The 21,851-nt window shown below is 36.9% G+C and overlaps 4 protein-coding genes across 5 annotated transcripts; all 4 read left to right on the top strand.

The window, feature by feature from the left end:
- LOC104735215 (U-box domain-containing protein 52-like) lies at positions 347-3,472 on the top strand. 2 transcript variants are annotated; one of them, XM_010454961.2, is made up of 7 exons: positions 347-630; positions 721-794; positions 880-1,205; positions 1,299-1,593; positions 1,671-1,772; positions 1,863-2,988; positions 3,095-3,472. In XM_010454961.2, the coding sequence occupies exons 1-7, from the start codon at positions 450-452 to the stop codon at positions 3,106-3,108; spliced, it is 2,118 nt and encodes a 705-aa protein (XP_010453263.1). In that variant the 5' UTR covers positions 347-449; the 3' UTR covers positions 3,109-3,472. The 2 variants fall into 2 exon arrangements, with proteins under 2 accessions (XP_010453263.1, XP_010453264.1); XM_010454962.2 differs by having other exon boundaries at positions 527-634.
- LOC104735214 (proline-rich receptor-like protein kinase PERK9) lies at positions 3,952-4,902 on the top strand. The gene has a single exon (XM_010454960.1). It carries the CDS (start codon positions 4,226-4,228, stop codon positions 4,781-4,783), a length of 558 nt encoding a protein of 185 aa, XP_010453262.1. The 5' UTR covers positions 3,952-4,225; the 3' UTR covers positions 4,784-4,902.
- Positions 5,357-8,918, top strand: LOC104735213 (conserved oligomeric Golgi complex subunit 8). The gene is made up of 12 exons (XM_010454959.2): positions 5,357-5,482; positions 5,566-5,718; positions 6,242-6,390; positions 6,581-6,658; positions 6,767-6,860; positions 6,956-7,030; positions 7,140-7,436; positions 7,527-7,594; positions 7,686-7,740; positions 7,871-8,009; positions 8,177-8,361; positions 8,450-8,918. The coding sequence occupies exons 1-12, from the start codon at positions 5,357-5,359 to the stop codon at positions 8,735-8,737; spliced, it is 1,707 nt and encodes a 568-aa protein (XP_010453261.1). The 3' UTR covers positions 8,738-8,918.
- LOC104735212 lies at positions 13,785-14,529 on the top strand. Its single transcript, XM_010454958.1, has one exon. It carries the CDS (start codon positions 13,967-13,969, stop codon positions 14,288-14,290), a length of 324 nt encoding a protein of 107 aa, XP_010453260.1. The 5' UTR covers positions 13,785-13,966; the 3' UTR covers positions 14,291-14,529.

Below are 21,851 nucleotides of genomic sequence, written 5' to 3'. Positions count from 1 at the left end.
ATGTTTATTTTGTAATACAAACTTGGTAATTTAATCAATCTAGAAGCTAATCCGTATAACAAAGAAAGATTTTGCATGTTTTAATTCTAGAAGAAGCAACCCCCCCTCCATAAAATAGAGAATCCTCCTTAAAAAAAGCGATTATACAAAAAATAATGGTTAATATAAATCCTTGACTCCCGGTTTTTTCTCTGTTTTGGTTCTAATGGAAAGAAAAAAAAAAGTTTGTTCATCGTGGGAGAAACAAACTTTGAAAAACAGGAAGAAGAGAGGAGAGAATTGTTAAAAGACCAGAAGAAGAAGAAAAGCTTTTTCACAATCTTCTTCTTCTTCTTCTTTTTCTGCTATTCTCTCTCTCCTCTCTTCTTGTTCCCAGACACGACTAAGAAAGAGATAGAGAGAGAGAGAGGTCTGGTAACACCTGACTAAATTTATTTAGAATATAATTAATGGCTCGTCCTAACCCATCGGAGGATGGCCACGGCCACGCACCAGTGAACTCCACGGTTGTCGCCATTGACAAAGACAAGAACAGTCACTACGCTGTTCGTTGGGCCGTTGATCATCTCTTCAATATGAATAATAACACCAGCATGATTCTAGTCCATGTTCGTCTTAAAAATTCAAACCGTAGGTATCTTCTCCTCATATTCACATTCACCTTAATCCTAGTTGTTATCTTCTTAATCAAATTAACTTTAACAAATGTTGTTGTTGCAGATGGAGGTAACGTTGATGATAATGAATTAAACCAGCTTTTTGTTCCATACAGAGGTTATTGTGCACGCAAAGGGGTATATAAATTTCTCATTGAACACTTTATATGCATTTTTAAAAAAAAACCATACCTGATGTGTATGTCTTTTGTCAATGTTTTAGATTACAATGCTGGAGGTGATTCTAGACGATACAGACGTAGCGAAAGCAGTATTGGATTACGTGAACAACAACCTTGTGACCAACCTCGTATTGGGATCATCCTCAAAAAGCCCATTCGCAAGATCTCTCAAGTTCACCAAATCACATGACGTTCCTGCTTCCGTTCTCAAATCAACGCCTGAGTTTTGTTCCATCTATGTCATCTCTAAAGGCAAAGTCCAGTCTTCGAAAACAGCTCAAAGACCTATCACAAACACACTCGTCCCACCTCGTGCACCTTCATCCACGTTTCATGTACCTGACAATGACCAAGATCATTTACCTAGGTACTCTTTGGTAATGTCTGCGTAATTTGGGTATGATGGTTTTGTAGTAAATCATGCAATAAAAAAAGTTATGTGTCTTGAGGACATTTGTAGGAATCAGCGTAATGCAAGGAACTCAACTCCAGAGAGGCATTCCCATGATGGCAATGGATACAAACCAGTGAGAGAAATGCAGAAGATTCCTACAAATGGATCATTGGACTTTAATTATGATTTTAGGCAGCCAAGATGTCAAAAGAACTCTGCTTCTGCAAGAAACTCATTTACTGATGAAGGTGATGTTGGGTCTATGATGATGATGGGTGCTTCTATTGACCTCACTGCTGAGAATTTAGATCTCGTTGTTGGTGCATCAGCTTCTTCTGATGAGTCAGTTTCACAATCAACGGTATGTTTAAACACAGTAAGAGCAATATGTCTATGATGATGGATAAGATTAGTATTCACTAAGATGGTTATTTGCAGAGAGATATTGAAGCTGAGATGAAAAGGTTAAAGATTGAACTCAAGCAAACCATGGACATGTATAGCTCAGCCTGCAAAGAAGCTCTTAATGCAAAAAAGAAAGTAAGACTTTGTTCAAGAGCTAGTTGACGAGGATGTTTTTTTTGTGTGTGCTCCATCTGATACTTTCTGGCTCTCTCTTGGTTTTTGAAGGCAAATGAGCTTAACCTGTGGAAAATGGAAGAAGCAAGAAGATTTGAGGAAGCTAGAGTTTCTGAAGAGGCAGCTTTAGCTGTTGCGGAGATGGAGAAGGCCAAGTGCAGAGCTGCGATGGAAGCAGCTGAGAAAGCGCAGAGAATGGCGGAATTGGAAGGACAAAGAAGAAAGCAAGCAGAGATTAAAGCAAGAAGAGAATCTCAGGAGAAAGATCGTGCTCTTAGTGCTTTGGTACAGAACGATGTCCGGTACAGAAGATACTCAATTGAAGAGATTGAAGAGGCTACTGACAACTTTGCAAACAACAGAAAGATAGGAGAAGGTGGGTATGGACCAGTCTATTATGGCACACTTGATCACACTCCTGTCGCCATTAAAGTCTTGAGACCTGATGCTGCTCAAGGAAAGAAACAATTTCAACAAGAAGTCGAGGTTCTAAGTAGCATAAGACATCCTCACATGGTTCTTCTTCTTGGTGCATGTCCGGAATATGGGTGTTTGGTGTATGAGTTCATGGAAAATGGGAGCTTAGAGGATAGACTCTTCCGTAGAGGAAACTCGCCTCCTCTTTCATGGAGGAAAAGGTTTCAAATAGCTGCAGAGATCGCTACTGCACTCTCCTTTCTTCACCAAGCAAAGCCAGAGCCTCTGGTTCATCGTGACCTAAAACCTGCCAATATCTTGTTAGATAAAAACTACGTGAGCAAGATCAGTGACGTTGGATTAGCTCGGTTAGTACCGGCGTCAGTGGCTAATACAGTCACGCAGTTCCACATGACATCTGCAGCAGGAACGTTCTGTTACATAGACCCTGAGTACCAGCAAACGGGCAAGTTAACCACGAAATCAGACATATACTCATTAGGGATAATGCTGCTTCAGATCATCACTGCAAAGAATCCAATGGGTTTGGCTCATCATGTGTCGAGGGCAATCGATAAAGGAACTTTCAAGGATCTGCTTGACCCTGCCGTGACAGATTGGCCGGTCGAAGAAGCTACAAATTTTGCTAAGTTATGTCTACAATGTGCAGAGCTAAGGAAGAGAGATAGACCAGATCTTGGAAAAGAAATAGTTCCAGAGCTTCTCCGGTTAAAAAGCTTGGGGATGGACAATGAATCAGGTAATATTACTATACATATGAAGCCCTAAACAAAGTCTTGAAAAAGTTCTAAGTTAAATTACCCCAATTGCTTACACTTTCAATAATACACTGTCTTATTCATTAGGATGCCATAAATAACAACCGGGTCTGAAGACTGAAGATCATATGCTTCTTAAATCTTTTCAAGACTTTGACGAAGAACTGAATAGAAAGATTGCTTGATTCTCAAGAAAGAAAGTAAGAAAGTGCTAAGTGAAGTGCCATGATGAGATGACTTAAACTAAAATCTAACCCTTGTTAATATTATATATCTCTGTAACATGATAGCTTCCACCTTTCTTTCTAGCTTTCCGATGAAAAAGTATTGAACAAAATGCAGTGGCGGCTTATTGTTACTCTTCTCGTAGCATAACTAAGTCGAAGCTATTAATTTATTCAAACATTTATGTTCTTCTGAAGTTTCATTTCTAATTTTGTGAGAGGATATGATTTTGATATNTTTTTTTTTTTTTTTTTGTGTGGAAAGCTTCATGGGTTATTATTTTTATTTTCATCTTAAAAAGAGTTCAAATTAATTTTTGTTTCAACTTTATAAATTCACCCGGTTACAACTAAAAGCAATACTTGGCTCCCAAAGAACAAGAGATTAACATAAGAAAAGATTAAAAGATGAACGAATCAATACAATGACGACCTTTATCAAATGGAATCGATACAAAGCCAGCTTTGAAAGCAAAGTATAAAAAAGAACAATAATGACAGAACAAAAAATTATGGAGAGTGCGACACTTTTTAGTTCTAGGATTAGTTGCTTCATAAAATGGATTATTATTGAGTATGAGTTGAGAAAGGAATATCATAAGTCATTTGAAATATAATGAAATCAAATTTTTAAAAAATATCATTCTCACCTCCAACTCCGGTTATATAACTTACGGACTTAACATTGTCTTTTGTTATCTAGGAAGGAAAATATTTTCCCGCATATCAAAATGTTGAAAATTTTAGGCTTAATAATATATTTTTTTCGAAAAAGCTATGTTGCATCTTTACCCTAAGATAAAATAAGAAAATTTATAAAGCTTAACAAACATTGTCTTTTTTATATTCTCAAAATTTACTATTAACTTTCCAGCAAAACACAATCCATCAAGAAAGCATCTTAGTATCAAGCCATCAGATAATTTATAAATGTCCAACCAACTAAACTAAGCAATGAACATTATCCCACTCTCTCAAACACCAACTTTTTTAGATGATCAACATGGGACTCATCATCATCGTCATTGCATTGGTCATGGTCGTAGTAGTTGCATCATCACCATCCGATCAAACAGATGTCCTCACACCACTTTGCATCAGTGAATGCTCCACATGCCCCACCATTTGCTCTCCTCCGCCTTCAAAACCCTCTCCCTCCACGTCTTCGTCACCACCTCCGTCTCCCGCATTGCCATCATCCACTTCTCCACCGCCTCCACCGCCACACAAACACTCTCCCCCGCCACTATCGCAGTCACTTTCACCGCCGCCGTTAATTACCGTCATCCATCCACCGCCTCCACGGTTTTACTATTTTGAGTCCACACCACCACCCCCACAGATATCTTCCGATGGAAAAGGCTCGCCCCCATCAGCGCCACCGTCGCCACCATCCCCAAAGGGACAGTCACAAGGGCAACAACCTCCTTACCCATTCCCTTATTTCTATTTCTACACGGCATCAAATGCCAATCTTCTCTTTTCTTCTTCCTTTTTGATCTCTTTTGTTATATTTTCTTTATCTATCTTTCTTAACGGTTCGTTAGTGTGAAGAACTCCTCTATATTGTTAAATACTTACTTATATAGTATACTATTGTTTATTCATTTTTGTTGTAATATAAGATTGTTTTCTCATCAATGCAACATTGAACATCAAAGTGTTCAGGCATGTGAAAACAAGCTAATAGGCTAAATCTAGCCAAATGTGTCCAACCGGATCGGACAATTTCGATTACAGTTTCGGTTATTAGTTTTATCAAGAAGCCACAAGCTAATTGAAGTATAATATCTACTAGCTAATTGAAGTTTTTAAAGTTTACATATGTAACAAAAGTGAAATGCACGTAAATCTTATTCTCGGGTAACGTTGGTTTATTTGCCGGCAAGAAAAAAAAAAGTTGGTCTATTTTCCAAATCGAACCGAATTCTTGTAGAACCAAATTTCGGTTATAATCCGGTTCGGTTCTTTAACTCAATTAACGACGATAGAAGAGAAAAAATTCAGATCCAAGAACAGAAAACAAATCACAGAAACATTTGAAAATTCGTGTGTTTTCTGGATCTGTATACTCTCTTTGAGGAGATTTTTTGATAGCATCGGGCTACAAGAGTCTGATCCGGAAATGGCAACGGAGGTTGGGGAGATGTCTCCGCCGGAAGCGACGGCGAGTCTTCTCTCTCTCGCTTCCGCCACTCAGCAACCGTACGTCTCCGAGCTCCTCTCTTTCACTCTTGATCGTCTCCACAAGGTATCTCTCTCTCTTTTGATATCTCTGCGCGCATGGATTTTTGTTTCTGAATCTTAATATCGGTTACTGAATAAATTTTGAAGGAGCCGGAGCTGCTTCGAGTTGATGCGGAGCGGATTCAGAGGCAAATGCAAGAGGTCGCTGTTGGAAATTACCGCGCGTTTATCACCGCTGCTGATGCTTTGCTTGCGATCCGTCAGGAAGTTTCCTCCATTGATAAGCATCTCGAGTCTCTGGTAAATATATTATACCTGTTCGTTCCATTTGTTAATTGAGCTCTACTGCTTCACTTGGTTAGTTCTGAATCCTGGCAGAGAAATTACGATTAGTGACAGTGCTAGTATCCTTGCTAGGATCTGAAATAGTTTTTGGAAATGTTAGTGGAAAAGGTTGGACTAGTACTAGTCGTTTCTGGAGCCTTCAATAGTCGAAAGTGGAGTAATTTGAAAATAGATTGTAATCAAGTTAAGCTGAAGAACCGTGTTTGTTTTCTGATTCTATACTTTTGTAGACTCAGTGGTCTTGTTGTGTTGTAGTCTAGGTGGAGCTTCCACGTTCAAGTTTAATCAAGTTAAGCTAAACCTATTGAGAATAGGTGAATGAATCAGTGGATTAGGAATATAGATTGTAGCTTGAGCTTCCATGTTTTCAGATAAAATATCCTCTGACAGTAGTAGCAGTTGCATCCTTGGAGATGTTTTCTTTGTTTTTTTCTATCAAATTTTGATGTCGGAAGTCTGTACTTTTCACATGTTGCAGATAGGCGAAGTCCCAAAACTAACGTCTGGTTGCACAGAATTTATCGATTCCGCTGAGCATATTCTGGAGAAGAGGAAGATGAACCAAGCTTTGCTGGCAAATCACAGTACTCTTCTTGACTTGCTTGAGATTCCTCAGCTTATGGACACGTAAGCTATTAGTCCTGCCAAAAAGTTTAATCCGATTTCTTCTTGTCAGTCTCCAAAAAGTGTAATCTGATTTCTTGTCAATCTCTGCTCATGCCTTTCATGAGAGAAAAGCGGAACTTATTCCTGGCGTTATCAAACTTCTAAATGTGTACAAGTTCTATTCAAAACTTTTTTTGTTATCTTTCTGCAGTTGTGTGAGGAACGGAAATTTTGATGAGGCTCTTGACCTCGAAGCATTTGTATCTAAACTTGCAACCATGCATCCCAAGTGAGTTTTTTTGGTATCTTTCTCCCAGTATATTGTTTTCTTTTGCCTACTTAAGCCCTGAAACTTTAGATTTTAGCTCCTAAGAACTAATCTTCTATCATTGTCAAGATTGCCTGTCATCCAAGCACTTGCAGCGGAAGTTAGACAAACAACTCAGTCACTTCTCTCACAGCTTCTCCAGAAGCTACGCTCAAATATACAGGTTTCATGTGAATGTAGTTTGTTTGGATTCAGTAAACTATGCTTAGGCTTAGCAATCTAGTAGGCTCAATATTTTGTTAATGCTCTCTGCTTCAGTTACCAGAATGTCTCCGGATTATTGGATACTTACGGCGAATAGGAGTCTTTGGCGAGTATGAAATGCGATTGCAGGTGAACTATTTTACATATAAAGTGTTAACATTTGCATTGGTCCTTCATTACATTGTTTTTCTTTTTCTGTGAAATTGTTCATTCTGAAATGTTCTTTTTGTCTTTGCAGTTCTTAAGATGTCGAGAAGCATGGCTCACTGGGATTCTGGAGGATCTAGACCAGAAAAATGCTTATGAGTATTTGAAAGGCATGATAAACTGTCACAGAATGCACTTATTTGATGTAGTTAATCAATATCGAGCTATTTTTGCTGATGACACATCGGGGAGTGAAGAAAATTATGATGGTGGACTTCTGTTTAGCTGGGCCATGCATCAAATAACATCACACCTGAAGACTCTGAAAATTATGCTTCCAAAGATTACTGAAGGAGGATCTCTATCAAATATTTTGGATCAGTGCATGGTGGGTTTTTGTTTACATCTAATGTATTCTCTTCTGGATTCACTGTGAAACTCTGATTTACATTTTGCTTTTTTTCTCATGACCGTGTAGTACTGTGCGATGGGGCTTGGTTGGGTTGGGCTAGACTTCCGGGGTTTGCTTCCTCCACTTTTTGAAGAGTAACAATTTTTTTTGTTACCTTTTTACTTGTTGTCATGATTTTTTTTATCTATGTACAAGTTCACTATCTAACTCCCATACTTTCTACAGGGCGGTTCTGAACTTATTCTCTAAGAACATGAGTACAGCAGTTGAGAATTTCCAGGTGGGTGAATGCGAAATTTGAACTTTTGTTCTGGCATGGAACTCAGCTCGAACAGTGTTTGATTTCCAATCAACCACATGCTGTACTCTTGAGTTTCTCAGTTAAATTTTTCCTAATATTTTACTTCCAGCTAGTTTTGGATTCACATCGATGGGTTCCACTACCATCTGTTGGCTTCCCATCAAGTGGTATTAATGAAGATAGCAAAGATGATGTCACCCCTCCATCATACTTGATGGAGCACCCGCCTCTTGCAGTTTTCATAAACGGTGAGAGAATGATACATTATCGATTCTAATACTATAGAAGATATAATAATAACCCTTGCTAACTCTTCTCACTATTACAAATGTTGCAAAAGGAAATTGTATCTCTTTTGTATGATCTTTTTTTTTTCCAGTCTGATTGCAATTGACGATCCCGGTTATGTCCACAGGTGTATCTGCTGCTTTGAACGAACTACGTCCTTGTGCCCCGCTAAGTCTGAAGAACGTTGTTGCTCATGAACTGATCAAAGGACTTCAGGCTGTCTCTGACTCCTTACTAAGATACAATACAACTCGGATGCTTCGACTCAGTGAATCAAATCTCTTCCTCTCACTTTGCCGAGCTTTTGTTGAGGTCCAGTTTTACATCTCATCACATGTCAATTTTGTATCAACAAGTCAAAACTCAGCAATGTAACTCACATGGCCCTTTGTTCATACAGGTGGTTTTTCCACATTGTGCCACATGCTTCGGCCGATGTTATCCAGGTGGTGCGACCATCATTATGGATGCCAAGAGCGCATACGAAGGTCTAGGTCGCATCTTAGCTTCATCGTCCTCTCAAGAACCATCCAACAAATCTCCAAAGGTCGTCAGCACCGACACAAAGGATGCATCAGAGAATGGTGTAGCCTCCCAACCCGAAGAGAAACAAGACGAGAGTCCGAAAGAGAAAGAAGATAACAGTCCCATTCCATCGCAGACTCCTGAGACAGCACCTGAGTCTTGAGGGATTTTTCATTTATTTGTCTTTTGTTGTAAGAATGATATGCTAATACATATTATAAAGAGAGAGAGAGAGGGGGAGAGAGAGACGACAAAAGCTTAAAAACTAAAATATCAATGGATTATTTAGATGGTATAAAATTTGATGGGACTATGTCGAATTGAGACTCCATCCAAATTGTTTATGTTTTGTTTTGTCACTGATTAAAAAAACTGCAAGTAAGATTTTGTAGCCATTCTTGCAATAAGTTATTAATCTTAATTTGGCCACACAAGACCCTATACTATTTTTTTTCGTAGTTTTCAATTTTTTTTTCCCGTAATTTTCAAATTTTATATTAACCAAACTCAAGGAGTAAAACCTAGGGTCATAATTCATAAAAGAAACAGATTCCCTCGTAATTTTCAAATCTTTTATCTGGGTGAAAGAGTACACATCGGAGTTTATTAATTAGGCACATATATGATATATGACCGATTTTGAGTATTTCTTTGAATTAATGAGAAAGTTGGCAAAAACGTGTTTAAATTTCGTCTACAATTTGCAAGGAGGAGAGGTAAACGATTTCCAAGAAAGAAGGAAGGAGCAATTTCGTTGGGGAGATCTTGATCAGCAGCTTCAAAATCAAAGGTATATCAAATTGGTATTTTAGTCACAATTTCTATAAGATTATTCTATGTTAAATCTGATTTTATTTTGTAATTCTGTCAGTAAAATTTTTGGATTTTTTTGGGGTAATGGTTTTCATTTGATGGAATAATGAATAATACATTTTATATATTCTTTGCATAATTAACATAATCACACATATGAACAAATTACAAATTTTCGCATCCACTAACCTATGTGAAGAATTGACAGCTTATATTACATGTATATATAATAATATATCATGCATGTATGTCACGTTTATGTATGCAAACTCGTCTTTCATCCACAAACTAGACCCGTCTTCCGCATAGGTGAAGTCGACCATCGTCCAAATTTCGCGTATGCTGCATGAACTCGTACATACATTGATACATATATAAAGCGGGGTACACTAAAATAACCTATATAGCCAAATTCTTCTAAATCTAACTAATATGATAGCTAGGCAGATTCATATTGACATAAAAAGTACCCCAACATAATAAAAAAAACAAAAAAACTCCACGTCCAAATTATCATAAATAACACTTTTTTTTAGGAGGTATATAATAGTCCTTAATTTTAATTTTTAATAGTACATAATATTTATGCTTATAGCAAATTTTAACGTTTCAGGTAAAGAAAAAAAAATGATTTTTTTCCATTGTCCACAAGTAGATATTTTCCCCCAAAATTCTATGGTTGCTTAAATCCTGCATGATTGAAAATGGTATGATACTTATATTATGATATAGTACACAGTTAAAACGTTAATTACAATTCAGAACCAAATATTTGACATAAAAATAAGATATTCTATCTTTTAGACGTAATTAACGAAGTAATAGTTAAAGTGTTAAACAATGAAAACGAGAGGTTGCATAATTCTCATACCTTCGAACTACTTTGACAGCTTTGATGATAATATAATTAAAACCTCAAATATATCAAAGATCATTACCAACTATAATTAACCTTTTAAGTTGAAAAATAGAGAGAAAGAGAGGGAGAGAGAGAGGGGGTGACAGAGAGAGAGTAAGCACACATAGCTTCAAGCATGAGACCGTGATTAAGAAAAAGCATGCAAGAAACCACCATGTGTGCTCACTCTCTTCTGTCACCTCCTCTTACCTTTCATATATACTCTCCGCATGTGACCAGGCTCGAATACCTTAATTTGCTAGTCGATCCTCAACAACCAATTTCAGCCTATATCTATACTTTTCGATGCAATATATATGTATACATATATTTATATCAATGTTCTATTAGGGAATTAAGATCAAGACTATAGACCTTACATCTTTCTATCTTCGGATGTGGGAAGAAACTGAGACCTGTCGGGGCTTTTTATAGCCAAATGGGAGAGAGAGTACTGGGATTAAACAAAGTGATAAAGAGATAATAATTAAACCCAAATCTCTCTCATGTATTATTGATAAAGATTGTTCCATATTCTAACCACGTGAAATGCAACTATATATATATGTATATACATCCACTAATTAAGATGCTGATTTATTACTACTTGATTTTTCGTAGGTGTCTTTTGTTTTTGCTAATAATACTAATAATTTTTTGTCAAACATTTTTTTTTGTTAAAGTATTTGTCAAACATAAAATATAGGGATGCTAATAAATCGTCTATTTATTTACGTTGCACGTTGTTAGAGATGTATAACATAATTTCTTACTTTTAATATATATATATATATATATTTACCTTTTTTTTTTTTGTCAAATATATTTACCTTCTATACATAATCATAAGATCAAATGGGCTCTTTGTGACAAGTTACTTACGGAATATCCTGAATACTGTATTACTGTAATGTGAACTTAAACGTATCAACTGATTAACGCACATTTATAACTAATTGGTCCAAAACTTTGGAATAACATATGGATGCAGTTTGTCAACCAAACATTGGATGAAGTTTAATTTTCATATTAAAACATGTAGAAATAGATTAATTTGCAAAGAAAGCATAGATGACTTCTTTCTAATATTGTGGAATATAAAATTGGACCGACCAATTACATATCAACAGAGCCTCATCATGAAAAAAAAAAGTACAGCCACACCCAAATATTCAATACGGCGCTAAAGCTTAAAGCATGCATGCTTTTCTCAAAAAAATTATTAAAACTCTGTATGAGATATGCTCTCTTTAGATGTATGGTTTCTTCCATCAAATTCGTCTTTTACACCATCACAAATTATAATGTTATATAATTAAAAAAAGAATCTTTCCACCAAAAGATATTCTCTAGTATAATCTTTGTATAAACCATCCGAATTTAGAATTAGTAGGATACAAAATGACAAATAAAACTATAAGAATTTTCCGTTTGGAACAAGCCACATCATTATTACTTAATTTCAAAAGTTTCCATTATCTATTTATTTAACCCTAAGAGAGCAAAGAAAACAAAAAAAAAAAGTTAAAACCTCGGTGATGAGATTTGCCGAACAGCCGAAGTGTCGAGAAGGCGAATATGTAATGATGACACCTGGTGAGCATTGTGGCAATGGTGCAGAGTAGGAAAATTAGTCCTTCTATGTCAGAGTAGGATATATACCACAAAATTTAAACAATAAAAATCTTAGCTAATAATTCCGAATATGGAAACGCGCTTACGTTTGTCCTTCGTCGATAACTTTCCTTTTTAGGTAAACACACATGAATAACACCATAGGCACAAATTATTACTTTATTATTTGTTTTTTTTTCCTGTTATTCTTCTTCTTTTCAATGCAGTTTACTACTGTTTCACTAACCGACTAAACTTTTGTGATCTTCATTGCACTAATTACGGGGTACAATTAGCTCTAGTTAATAATCCCCCAAACAGTACGTATTTACGTTCTGATGGAAGAAATTTTGCGTTCATATATATTGGTAACTCTATCTGTGAAACATTTATGTATGATTTTGACCGGTTGAACAAAAACTGACTCGGTTTTGCCGTTTATGAGTTTATTAATGCGTAAGAGTTTTACATCGCTAATGACGACTTTTACTAATAAATGAAATTACGAAACAAAACTTACAGACGGAATTTTAAAATTATAGGAAATTTGTAAATATATTGGGGGTTTTTTTTTTTTTTTAGTAAGTAAAATTTTAAAACTTATCGTGCGTTGTATATATATATATGACATATCTGATCCCCAAAAATTGACGGTATAGTACTATAGTTTCGAACGATAAGGCTGGAATCAAATGTTGAGGGGCATACTCTCTTTGACTTGTAATTTGGATTCAAACCCCACACATCGTAAGTGGAACTGGAACATATCAGAATTCAGAACGAGTGTTAACCACGCTGGTCAGTTCAGTGGATCTCATCCATCATTTATTTAATTCTTTTCTTCTCATATCTTTTACTACTACTTAAATCGATTGATTCGGTTGAGATTTAATTCTCGGTATATACAGTGCCGTGCCTAGCATGTAATAAAAAGGGCAATAGCCCTAGGCCACCAAAAAAATATATTTACATAATAGGCCATATTTTTTGTATAAATTATTTGTATTTTTCTTTTAAACCATTATAAATACATTAAAATAATAATTTTCTTGAATATCATTCCTATAAATGTTTTAAAATGTTTGAAAAATATATTTATTAAAGAAATGTAATAAAATTTCCAATGATAATTCTAAATATAAAATAATACACATACTTAAATAAAATAAAATAAAATAACTAATACTAAATTATTTTTTTTACATATATAAAAATCTGCCCTAAGCCTCCATAAGTCTAGGCACGGCACTGGGTATATAGCAGCATATCCGTATTCCCCCGTTAGTAGTAGACCGGAATGTTAAAGAGCCTGTGTGGGCTTGGGCTCAGTTTACTAAGGCCTAAGAGAACTAAGAGAGGTCCCATTTGCTATGATAAAATATTTCGTTTTTTTCTAAATTACTTTCTGATACTTTAGTTTTAGAAAGTTAGCATCTACTTTTTTTTTTTTTTCTTCATGTGGGGAAAATGATAGCTCGTGGAAAATTAAGACAGTGATTAAAGTGGTATAATATGTGGTCCTAAAATGTTTTGCTGGTAGTCACGTTCACAAGGAAAAATATTTGAATACAAACATCACGCCAATTAATTTTGGATTCGTGAACATTATTATTATCACACACAACACACAACTTGCCATTGACCGGGTAATGCAAGCACATTAACAGTCAACGGTCAATTACTAAAACCAATTTACTTACTTTTAATGCTTACTTTTATGTGTTAAAAAATAACGTGACAAGTCTTTAACTTTATTTTTTTCTGTTAAAAAAAAGGAAAAAATCTTATCAGATTCTTTCTTTATTTTTTTGTGCTTTTCCCTTGTTTTCCATTTGCTTTATTTCTTAAATTACAGAAAAAGAAAGAAATAATACTATAACGTGGAATGACAAATTGAGACCAGCTCAAAAGACACGGCCTTACACACTAGCGTTACTATTATTCTCCATCTTCTTTCTCTCCTCCAATTATTATTATTTCTCTCCTCCTCTGAGCTGTGTGTTTTATTTTCTTTTTTCCTTTAAAAAAAGAAAAAGATTCTTGTCGATCAAAGTCGCCGGCGTGTATATGGAAGACTTCGGGCGTCAAAGACCGTATGGAGACGGAGGGATGCAGATCCAGCCTTACAACGGTGGTAACCAAGCCGGAGACTTCAGGAGCTATAGCACTCCTTACGGGACGAGGGAGAACAGTATATACGATCTGAACAAGAAGGAGAAATCGATACCTAGATCGAAGTCTTGGGGGATAACGGACCCGGAGCTCCAGAGGAAGAAAAGGGTCGCTAGCTATAAGATGTATGGTGTTGAAGGCAAAGTCAAAGGCTCTTTTACTAAAAGTTTCAGATGGCTTAAGCGGAGGTACACCCAAGTCGTCTATGGTTGGTGGTGATACCATTTTTTTTTTCCTCTTTTAATTTATAATAATTTTTACTTTACTTGTTGAGGTTTTTTTTTCTGTTTTTGTTTTGATTTTTAGTTTTCTCAAGTAATTATGTTGTGTTCTGTCTCTCTTTTTCTCTTTATGTATCTCTGTGTGTTGTAATCTTGAATGTAAACTGTGATGGTTGCATCGCCATAAATTATATATGAATCATTAGTTTTACAAAGTAAAGAACTATGGTTTAATCTTTTGCACCCTGAAGTTGGGTTTGATGGAGAATAATATTCTTTGTAGAAATTTGATGCCCTTTTGCTAAGATTATTAGTTGATCAAAGTAGATTGTGAAAAAGTGTGTTTTTGATGATATATGAATATATGATTATGAACTATTCTTGTTTTGTCATATATGATTTTGATATGGTTTGTTTTTTTGGTGTGTTTGACTAATTACATCGAGTGATGAATCAATATCTCACTCCCTAGTTTTTAGTTATGTTCAAATCATTTTGGTGATCATCCAAACCCCTCATCAAAAGCTCTGTTTTTTATTCAGCAATAACAATTTATTTTGCCTCTTTAGGTATCAAACTAAACATCTTTCAAAGATCTCTCAGAAAGCAAGTTTCAGTTGGTAAATGATTTACTTGTTGTGGTTAATAGATCTCGACTGAAAAAAGTTGTCTTTTGAAAAGCTGCTAACAGCTCGTTTTAAAATGGGGACCATATATCTATTTGTGGGTGTCATCCTAATTATTAGCTTTACTTTTGTCATTTTTAATCTAAGTCTGCACTCTGAAGACTGTATTCTGTATATGTTTTGTTTGTTATGGAGACTCATCAACTTGTTAACTAAGAATAAAGTCAATGTGTCATTAGTTATTTGAACATCATACTATTCTCCCATATAAGTACCACGTCTTCAAATTTGTATCCTTCCCATGGCCTATAAGCCACTTAAGTACCTCCATCAATGCATCTAACAAGTTTCTTACAAGTTTGCTAATAATAAAACAGAATAAAAATAATGTAAAAAGCTTAATTTTACTAATCATCGATCGTTAGCTAAGATGTTTTAGATTTCTTTAGAAACGTGTGTGTGTCAACTCGTGATTGGTTGTATAAAAAAAAAAAAAAAGGTTTTTGTTGTAAAACACTGGATGGTGGATTCCATAACCGGCCCATGTACGGTCCGTCCGTGTACGGCCCATCGGTTCCTGGCCCATCGGCCTAACGGCATATTCTATTTCCTATTCGGTTTATGGGCTTTAGCCCTTGTACTTTACTATATATATGTAACCTCATTCTATTATCAATAATAAGAACAAAAGATTTCGTCCCCTAAACTCTCTAGTTTACAACACGTTATCAGCACGATAGCCTCTAGCCCTAAAACCCTAAAGGCAGCCGCCGATTCTCTTCTCCTTCCCTAAAACCCTAAAACCCTAAACCGCTTTCTGTTCTTACTTCCATCCGAGACTAAACACCTTTTCTGTTCGAAGATCTTCTTGTTCACGAGCATACCTTAAGTTCGTGATCAAGTTCCTATCGATAACTTGATCGAGGTTCGTGGTTCGCGGATCGGGAGTGAGTTCGAGTGCAAGAGGTACAAGGAGCTGTTCGTGGTTCTGTTTGTGGTTCGTGATCGAGAAAGAGGTACAACCGAGGTCTGTTAGCTCCCGGTTCATATCCAGTCAGATCCAAATCGGTGAAAGGTAAAATACTTTATAACCCTCTTAGAACCTTATAACCGAATCTGAACCCTAAACAGCTATTGAACCTTAAAACATCCAAGTATACAAACAAACAAATCTTAAGAGCTCTATTCCTGTAAAACTTTAAAATCGGTTGCATAGGACTGTTAGATTGTTTGTGAATTGCACCAAAAGATATCAAGCTTGAATTTGGTTGATTGATTATTATTGCTTGATTGATTGTTGCATAAGAACCTAGAACTAAATTTGTTAGATTCATAAGATGTTAAATCAAACTGTTCTAGGAGATTTAAAACTTGGATTATTCATGCATCATATTAAAATCGGACCATGTATAGTTTGATATAGAATCGACTGCATTAATTAATTCTTAAGATTTCTTAAGCATAAACTTGAACATAGATTTCCTGCAAAATTTCGGCCATGAGAAACATAAAACTCGAGCATAAAACTTGTTCTAGGACTATTAGGATAACTTCCATAAACCTTAATCATTATCCTAAAATTTAAGTAAAATTAACTTTAATGTTCTAAGAGTATTTTCGTTTGAATTAAAACTTTTGTTAAATTTCTATAAACATTAAAACATGAAATCGGAAATTAAAATATTGGTTAGGATAAGTTCCTAATTATCTAAAACTCTTGAACCAAAATTTACTAAATCCTAGAAAGAATAGGAAATCATAAGAAAAGGAAATCCTATCTAGAAATAAAGAAATTGTTGCATGCATTATCTATTTGCTTTTGTTGTCTTGCATGCATGAATTTAAACCACGAAAATCTATAAGAGGCAAGACATGTTTCGGTCTCAAATACCGCATGGCCTAAGGCATGGTTCGGTCTCAAATACCGCATGACCTGGATTAATATTTGTTGCATGGTTCGATCTCAAATATCGCATGCTAACTATTGGTCGTCTATCCTTCTATGCAGATGGCAAACTTAAAGAGCCTAGACTATCCTATCTTGCAAGCTTCTGGAAAGAACTACTTGCAATGGGCAATTGACACCGAGATCCATCTGAAATCAAATGGCTTGCATGAGTGCATCGATGAGGAATTTGATAGCACTGACAAGAAAAAGAATAAGTGTCTCCAGCATATGCATCATCACATTGCTGATTGTCTCAAAAGTCAGTACCTATTCATAAAAGATCCTCTCGCCCTTTGGACACAGCTTAAACGCCGTTACGGGCACCAAAAGACGGTGCTCCTTCCAAAGGCCGAGTTCGATTGGAAGAACCTAAGGATCCAGGATTACAAATCCGTGGAGGAGTATAACTCTGAGCTTTTTAGGATTGTCTCACTCCTTAGGTTGTGTGGAATAGAGGTGACTGAAAAGGAGCTGATAGAAAAGACGTTGTCTACCTTCAGCCCTAATAACAGAATTCTTCAGCAACAATATCGGCACCAAGGTTTTGCCGACTATGGGGAACTCATTGAATGTTTACTGCTAGCTGAGCAGAACGATGAGTTGTTGCTGATGAACAGCGCTATGAGACCTCCTGGTACAGCCCCATTACCAGAAGCACACAAGGTTGATTTGGGAAAGAAAAATGCAGTAGAGCTTAAAGAGCCTAATGAGATNTACCGCATGGCCTAAGGCATGGTTCGGTCTCAAATACCGCATGACCTGATTAATATTTGTTGCATGGTTCGATCTCAAATATCGCATGCTAACTATTGGTCGTCTATCCTTCNGGGCCAAGAACTGCAGGACTCCTAAACACCTCATTGATGCATATCAAGAAGTTCTAAAGAAGAATCCAGAAGCCAACTACGTGCATATCGATGACGAAGGAGACTTCGATCATGAGAGGGATGACTTACTTGACTATGAGACTTCCGATTGCCTCAAGAATGATGATTGATTTTCAATTTTATTTTGGTTTAATTTCTATGCTTTTATGATTTAATTTCCTTCTATGTAATGACTTTGATTTAAATTCAATGAATTTTATTTTATTTTATATGATTGTCTTGATTAAAACACAAAATCATTGTCCTATTTATAGAAATGGCCGAGGACATGAGTGAACTAGTGGTGGACAGTGGTTCTAGCCACACTATACTAAAAGACAAAAGATATTTCATAATTCTTATAATGAAAAGTGCCAATGTTAGTACAATTGCGGGTATAGCAAATTTGATAGAAGGCTACGGCCAGGCTCACATATTGTTGCCTAATGGCACACACATTGAATTAAGTGACGCCCTATACTCACCCAGCTCTAAGAGAAGCTTATTGAGCTTTAGAGATATAAGATCAAATAGTTATCATGTTGAAACCAAGGGTGAAGGAACTAAAGAATTCATATACATTACAGAAATTGTAAAAGGACAAAAGAAGGTCCTAGAGACTATACCTGCACTAGCCACTGGTTTATACCATGCTAAGATTAACATGATAGAAGCTAACTTGGCAAAGCACAAAATGTTCAAAGAACAATTCACTCTATGGCATGACCGGCTTGGCCATCCGGGTTCGAACATGATGCGTAAACTGATTAAGAGTTCGAATGGGCACAACCTTAAAGAGAGAAAAGTTTTCCCTACAAATCTCACTTGTGTAGCATGTGCACAAGGGAAACTTATCATAAGACCATCACCAGTAAAAGTCACAAAAGAGACTTTAAACTTTCTGGAAAGGATACAAGGTGATATATGTGGACCAATACACCCACCATGTGGGACATTTAGATATTTCATGGTGATGATAGATGCATCAACCAGATGGTCACACGTTTGCTTGTTATCCACAAGAAACTTAGCATTTGCTAAGCTGTTAGCTCAAATCATAAGATTAAGAGCACATTTTCCGGACTTTCCACTTAAGACTATACGTCTAGACAATGCTGGTGAATTTACATCCCAAGCGTTTAATGATTACTGTATGTCCATGGGGGTGAGTGTGGAACATCCTGTGGCACATGTCCATACACAAAACGGATTAGCTGAATCCTTCATTAAACGAATACAATTGATAGCTCGACCATTGTTAATGCGATCGAAGCTTCCTGTGTCGGCTTGGGGACACGCGGTCTTACATGCAGCAGAGCTCATATGCATCAGACCATCTAGTGAACACAAATATTCACCATCCCAACTATTATCGGGTCAAGAGCCAGACTTATCCCATCTCAAAACATTTGGTTGTGCCGTTTATACACCTATCGCTCCACCACAGAGAACTAAGATGGGACCTCAAAGGAGGATGGGAATATATGTTGGATATGAGTCTCCCACTATTATAAGGTATCTTGAGCCATTAACAGGAGATTTATTTAAGGCCAGATACGCGGACAGTCAATTCGTTGAGTCTGAATTCCCTACGTTAGGTGGTGAGACTAGCAAGCTGGTCAAGGAATTAACATGGAATCAAACATCCTTAAATTGGCAAGATCCTCGAACTCTAGCATGTGATGCAGAGGTTCAAAAGATTATACATTTACAACAGCTAGCTAATCAATTGCCAGATTCCTTTGCTGACCCAAAGAGAGTAACAAAATCGTACATACCAGCTTGCAATGCACCAGTACGTATTGATGTTCAGAAGGAACACAATAATCAAGTTGCTACAGAGTCTAAACCACGTTTGAAACGAGGTAGACCATTAGGTTCCAAAGATAAGAACCCTCAGAAGTCTAAAGATGCAAAACAGACCGAGGTTCAGGGAATTACAGAAAATGCAGACATAGCCGCGGCAAATCCTAAGGAGCCGAATGGGGTTCAGGACGCTGAACCTCAAGGTCCTGAAGGTATTGATAATAATGAGATATCAATCAATTATATAATGTCTGGAATTAAATGGAACCGAAAGGATGTCGACATCGATGATATATTTGCATACAAGGTAGCACTTGAGATAAATGAGGATCTAGAACCCACATCTATATTAGAGTGCACTCAAAGCAAAGATTGGCTTAAATGGAAAGAAGCTATTGATGTGGAGTTAAACTCTTTGAAGAAGAGAAGTGTGTTTGGTCCGACCTTAAGGACAACACCTGAAATTAAACCAGTTGGACATAAGTGGGTCTTTGTAAGAAAGAGAAATGAGAAGAATGAAATAGTGAGATACAAGGCACGGCTTGTAGCACAAGGATTCTCTCAAAGACCTGACATAGATTATGAGGAGACATACTCCCCTGTGATGGATGCAACGACTTTTAGATATCTAATAAGTCTGGCTATAAGAGAAAAACTGGATTTGCGGTTAATGGATGTTGTAACCGCACTTATATGGTCCACTGGATAATAAAATTTATATGAGATTACCAGAGGGTATAGAACTCAAAGATAAGAGTGGTTCTCGAGACCAGTACTGCATAAGGCTAGACAAATCGCTTTATGGACTAAAACAAAGTGGTCGAATGTGGTATAACCGATTGAGTGAGTATTTAGCTAAGGAAAGCTATAAGAATGACCCAATCAGTCCATGTATATTCATAAAGAAGTTTGCAAACAAAGGATTTGTGATAATAGCAGTCTATGTGGATGATTTAAACATCTTTGGTACCTCTGGGGAAATCGCCCAAACTGTAGAATATCTCAAGAAAGAATTTGAGATGAAAGACCTAGGTAAGACAAAATTCTGTTTGGGATTGCAACTTGAGTACAGAAATAATGGGATCCTTGTGCATCAAAAGGCATACACAGAAAAGGTACTCAAGAGGTTTAAGATGGACCAAGCTCACCCATTGACTAGCCCAATGGTTGTTAGAAGCTTAGACTTGGATAAAGATCCATTTGGTCCAAAGAAGGCCAATGAAGAAGTTCTTGGACCTGAAATGCCTTACCTCAGTGCTATAGGAGCGTTAGTGTTCTTGGCTAGTCACACTAGACCGAACATATGTTTTGCCGTGAACCTCCTAGCAAGATATAGTTTTGTCCGACCATAAGGCACTGGAATGGTATTAAACACGTCATGCGTTACCTGCAAGGGACGGTAGATTTTGGTTTATTTTATACTAACCATAACAAAGATGGTTTAGTTGGTTTTGCTGATGAAGGTTATCTATCCGATCCACACAATGGCAAGTCACAAACAGGTTATGTGTTCACGCACGGTGGTACTGCGATCTCTTGGCGTTCCATGAAACAAACTCTTGTGGCCACATCGTCAAATCACGCGGAGATCCTAGCCATACATGAAGCCAGACGTGAGTGTGTTTGGTTGCGGTCCATGACTCATCATATTCGGACGGATAGCGGTTTAGAAGACAACAAGGGAGCAACCGTACTCTATGAAGACAATGCAGCCTGCATCGCACAGCTCAAGGAAGGTTACATCAAGGGAGATCGGACGAAGCACATACTGCCGAAGTTCTTCTTCACACATGAACTACAAAAGGCCGGAGAAGTTCAAGTGGTGCAAGTTCAGTCATGCGACAACTCAGCCGATCTCTTCACCAAGGCATTACCGACAACAACATTCAGGAAGCTCACGCACCAGATTGGAATGCGGAGGCTTAAGGACTTAGAATGATGCTTGGAACAGGGGGAGTAATGCGTGTTGTACTCTTTTTCCTTCACCAAGGTTTTGTCCCATTGGGTTTTCCTGGTAAGGTTTTAATGAGGCAGCATCCCCAAGCGCATTACAGAGATCCTCTTCCAGCACATGCACGGTTATGTCATCCAAGGGAGAGTGTTGTAAAACACTGGATGGTGGACTCCATAACCGGCCCATGTACGGTCCATCCGTGTACGGCCCATCAGTTCCTTGCCCATCGGCCTAACAGCCTATTCTATTTTCTATTCGGTTTATGGGCTTTAGCCCTTGTACTTTACTATATATATGTAACCTCATTCTATTATCAATAATAAGAACAAGAGATTTCGTCCCCTAAACTCTCTAGTTTA

Source organism: Camelina sativa, chromosome 13 (genome assembly GCF_000633955.1).
Source record: "Camelina sativa cultivar DH55 chromosome 13, Cs, whole genome shotgun sequence".
Lineage (NCBI taxonomy): Eukaryota > Viridiplantae > Streptophyta > Magnoliopsida > Brassicales > Brassicaceae > Camelina > Camelina sativa.
This window is presented reverse-complemented; position numbering and strand designations above follow the sequence as displayed.